Raw genomic sequence first — 4505 nt, 5'->3', positions numbered from 1 at the left:
TTCAGTAATTCATCACTAACAGCGACAACAGCTCTTGATCGCAGTGCTTTTCTCTACGGGCGCCAGCGCGGTGCTGATCTCCTCCACGCACGCACGCTGCTCCACCCTCTCTCTTCTCTTCTCCTTCTTCTTCTTCCTCTGTCTCACCTCCTCCTTCTCACTCCAGCCTTCTTATTCCTCTCATAACTATAGGAATGGAATGCATGTTTAGAGGCATTTTAGAAAGTTCTTTTAACTCATTACATAATGTTCAGATAGGATTATGTGGATCTTGAAAATTGGTGTATGTAATACTTTAATTATAGTGAAAATTCTACCACTATTATGGTAGAGACTAGATGTAGATTGCATTGCATAAGGTGTAACAGTCCAGACCACCCGCTAGTACGATATTATCCGTTTTGGCACACAAGGCCTCACGGTTTTGCCTTTGAAGATAGAGATGCTAGTCGAAACCCCCCACACTCACTCGTCAAAATGTATCATGTTAGGGAGAGGTATTTACACTCTTATAAAGCATGCTTCGTTTCCCTCTCCAACCAATGTGGGACCTAAACCCCCCACACTCACTCGTCAAAACGCGTCATGCTAGGGAGAGGTATCCACACTCTTATAAAACATGCTTCGTTCCCCTCTCCAACCGATGTGGGACCTTACATAAGGCAACTGAACCAGGACGATATATGACTGTGTCAACTTCTTATTTCTCTTGTTGTTCTATTTTTTGAAATTTATGAGACAACACGAAATTATTTTTTACTTTTTTCGCTGCACAATTCAAATAAGAATCAAAATTAAAGTTGGGTATAAAAACATAATCTAATCAAAGTAAAAAAACTATAAATTCAATTCTTTTTCTTTAAACTTTCTGTAACCTTTAGAGAATAATAAAAAAAATTAACATATTCACTTTTTCTTCTCTAACTATTACAATGACAGTGAATTCCGTTAGATAATTAATAAAAATTTAATCAGTAATAAATTAACAAATATTTTTAAATTATATTTCATATGAATTAATTATTATAAATAAAATATTATTTAAATTTTATATTTTAAAATATAAAAATAATAATTATTAATTACAGTAATTAAAATTGATTAATTAAAAATTATTTATTTATACTTTTTTTTCCTATACCAATTTAATAGGTAGGTGAGAATCCATCTTTTTTTATTATATAATAAAACAAAATGGGGCTATTTCAATAAAAATTTAATGATTGTTATTATCTGAAAATATATTATTTTAATTATTGGATGATAAATTGTAGGATTTGATTTTTATTTAAAATAAAAGTGTTACTTTTATTTAAAGTGTTGCTAAATAAATAAGTTATATTTTTTAAACGAGAATCATCCTAAAAAGATGTTTTTGGCTTCTTCTGGGAGTAGCTGCCAAACAAAATATCATATAAAATAGAAAAAGTATAAGGAACCAAAAGTTTATCAGCGAAAAATTAAACAAAACTATATTAATTTATATTAATAATTAATTAATTTTAAATTTTTTAATTTCAAAATTTAAAAAATTTTAAATTGATTAAGTAAACCTAATTAAAACCTATAAAAACCTTTCTCTTTTCTCTCACATTAATCTATCTACTTCCAACAATCACAAATTCAAAAAATATATAAAAAAACATCCATTTAATATGAAAAAGAAATATTCTGATACTTAGTAGAAGAAACATCCATATATATTAATTCGTAGAGATTTTGAATTTATCCAAAAATATTTGGTTGAATTTTGGCTGATATGCTTTTGGTTCCTGGCTTTACTCTATAAAATAATAGAGATAACTAGAGAAGTCACCAAATAAAGAAGCTAATTGAGCTGCCTCGACTATTGAATATAAAGAGGAGCAGTTCAAATTGGAAGTTGATTTTGGACCTCAAGGATGGCGGTGGCAGAGTCTCTGAGGTGTTGTGCCTCTTTGGGAGTCAAATGGATGTTGGTAACACCAATGACCCCTCCCCTACCAAGCTGCGACGGCAAGCTCAGAAACACTTCCCCTCCATGGATACCATGAAACCCCTTTGCAAGAACCGAAACGGGATGCACCTTCCTCTGGTCCCTCAGAATGCTTCGAGCCAAGTTAGCCACAGAGTACCCTATGGCCCACGATGTGTACCCTTTCAGACGGATCACTTCATCGGCGCTCTCTATCACTGCCTTGTGTATCTTCTCCAGCGTCACTCTCTCGTACGCTATCTCTTGCTTCTCAAGAAAGCTTAGCACCGGAACTCCGCCCACGCTGATGCTTGACCACAGGGCCACCGAGCTGTCGCCGTGTTCCCCTACAATGTATGCCTGAACGTCGTGAGCGTTGACGTCAAGATGATCGGCAATCAGGAAACGGAAACGGGAAGAGTCCAGGTTGGTGCCGGAGCCGAAGACGCGGTTCGCCGGAAACCCTGACAGCTTCCAGGCCACATATGTTAGCACGTCCACCGGATTCGAAACCACAAGAATAACACATGCCGGCGAGTGCTGAACCAGAGGGGGAATGATGCTTCTGAACAGGGACACGTTCCTCTGCACCAGGTTCAGCCTTGACTCTCCGCTCACCTGCCGTGCCCCTGCCGTCACGATGCACAGGTCAGACCCAGCCGTGACGGAGTACTCCGTGGACGCGTGGATCTTGGTGCGTGGAAGGAACGCGGCGGCGTGCTGCAGGTCCAGCATCTCGCCGCGGAGCTTGTCGGGGAGGGCATCGACGAGGACGAGTTCGTCGACGAGGTCCTGAGTGAGGATGGTTTGGGCTACGGCCATTCCGACGTTTCCTGCGCCAACTACAGTGACCTTGTTGTGGCGCTTAGTGGGAGAGGGCGGTGCAGAGTTGAGTATGGAGGTGAAGAAGGAGTGTGTTAGGTCTAAGCCTCCTGGGCCCAGCAATGACACCCCTGATGAAGCGCTCTTCTGCATCTTTTCAATTTCTTCACTTTTCTGATTGTGTTTGCTTCAACGATACTTGCTTATGCTCTTGTTTCCTAGTGTTGATGCATTTATAATAACCCAATGGGATCGGGCTTTTGTAGAATGTTCGAAATCGGCCAGGTACAAGTTTGGGGCTGCTTTTTCCTTGGGGACAAAGGTAGAGGGAGCTACTTTTCAACGTCTTAGGTGGGATCATATTCCATGCATTATTCTAGGTCTCCTTTAATTTCCATAATAACGTGCTATTACTTTTGAGTTTTCAATAGGTGGAAACTCAGGTGCAGTTGACTTCACGTGAAGTTGATATCTCAGAGCCGTTAGATAATTTAACTTATTTGACTAAATTTTCATCTAACGACTCTAAGATATCAATTTCACGTGAAGTCGACTTCACCTGAATTTTCACCTTTCACTTCTCTCTCCCCATGCATGCTTCCCACCTTTGATACAATTCTCTTGCACTACAAGTATTTTGTGTTTTTAATTAAGCAATAAAAAATATAACTAACCAACTCTATTTGCGTAGTTAATTTGAACTAATTTTTTAAATTAAAAAATATAATCTTTTTCATGAATATTTACATTGTGCACATTCCTCTTCTTTCTTCTCTTCTTTTTCTTTTCTTGTTTTTTTAGTCAAATCTGTGTTGTTCATGGCTGTTCGTTGCGCGCATTGCTCATCTCCCACATACTAGTCGTACGTTGGCAAAATTAAAATTGAGCAATGCTAGGAGGCATCAATTTTTGTGATTATTAGCCATCAACTAACCATCAATGATGGTTTAATGGTGTGAGATTAGTGTGAAATTTCATCCAATGGTTCACCTTTTTCTACTGGTTACATGCTGACCAAAATTCAATAAAACTGCTGCCCCTAAACTTTCTCATTAAAATTTGTTGACAATTTTAAATTAAATATATTCCTAATTATGAATGACTTATTAAAATATTCGTAATTATAAATGATTTATTAAATTGTAACGAATATTATCGTTGACTTTTTTATTTTTTGCTGTTTTTGGTCATCGTATGACCGTCACTTTCACTCGGGCAACCAAAAGAATCTAGAATATATTCGTAGTGAGAAATTTCAAAGGCAACATAACATAACATACATGTCCCGGATGATTTACGATATGCTTACGGAATATGTTGAGTCATTGATGATGGTCTTCTTTTTCTTTTGCCGCTTCCTTGCAAAAGCTATAGAGAAACATCATCAAAGGCATATAAATGGACCAAAAGTCCAAAATAATTCAGTTTTGGTCAACGGAACGTTTTATCAGGAAATCTGTGTATGCTGAGGACTGAGATAGGGTTGGTTGATGAATACACTTACCTTTATGTTATGCAGATTATTTAAAAAACAATCGCAAAGGTGACCTTGACAATTGCAAACAATCCAAATGATTTAAAATCTAATATTTGATAGCGAAACTATTTTTTGTAAGTATTAGATTTACGGGCATTTAAAAATACCTAAAACGTCTTTTTTTAAATATAATTTTATAATTAAAATTTATTATATATAATCGATTAAATTGTATTATTTTTATCAAAATTA

General features: G+C 36.6%; 1 protein-coding gene across 1 annotated transcript; it reads right to left on the bottom strand.

The window, feature by feature from the left end:
* Positions 1 to 1676: 1676 nt before the first annotated feature.
* On the bottom strand, positions 1677 to 3024 carry LOC112801526 (L-lactate dehydrogenase B-like). The gene has a single exon (XM_025844315.2). The coding sequence runs from the start codon at positions 2927 to 2929 to the stop codon at positions 1871 to 1873; it is 1059 nt and encodes a 352-aa protein (XP_025700100.1). The 5' UTR covers positions 2930 to 3024; the 3' UTR covers positions 1677 to 1870.
* Positions 3025 to 4505: the final 1481 nt, after the last annotated feature.

Source organism: Arachis hypogaea, chromosome 5 (genome assembly GCF_003086295.3).
Source record: "Arachis hypogaea cultivar Tifrunner chromosome 5, arahy.Tifrunner.gnm2.J5K5, whole genome shotgun sequence".
Classification (NCBI taxonomy): domain Eukaryota; kingdom Viridiplantae; phylum Streptophyta; class Magnoliopsida; order Fabales; family Fabaceae; genus Arachis; species Arachis hypogaea.
Note: the sequence above shows the minus strand (reverse complement) of the source record. Positions and strands in the feature narration are given on the sequence as shown.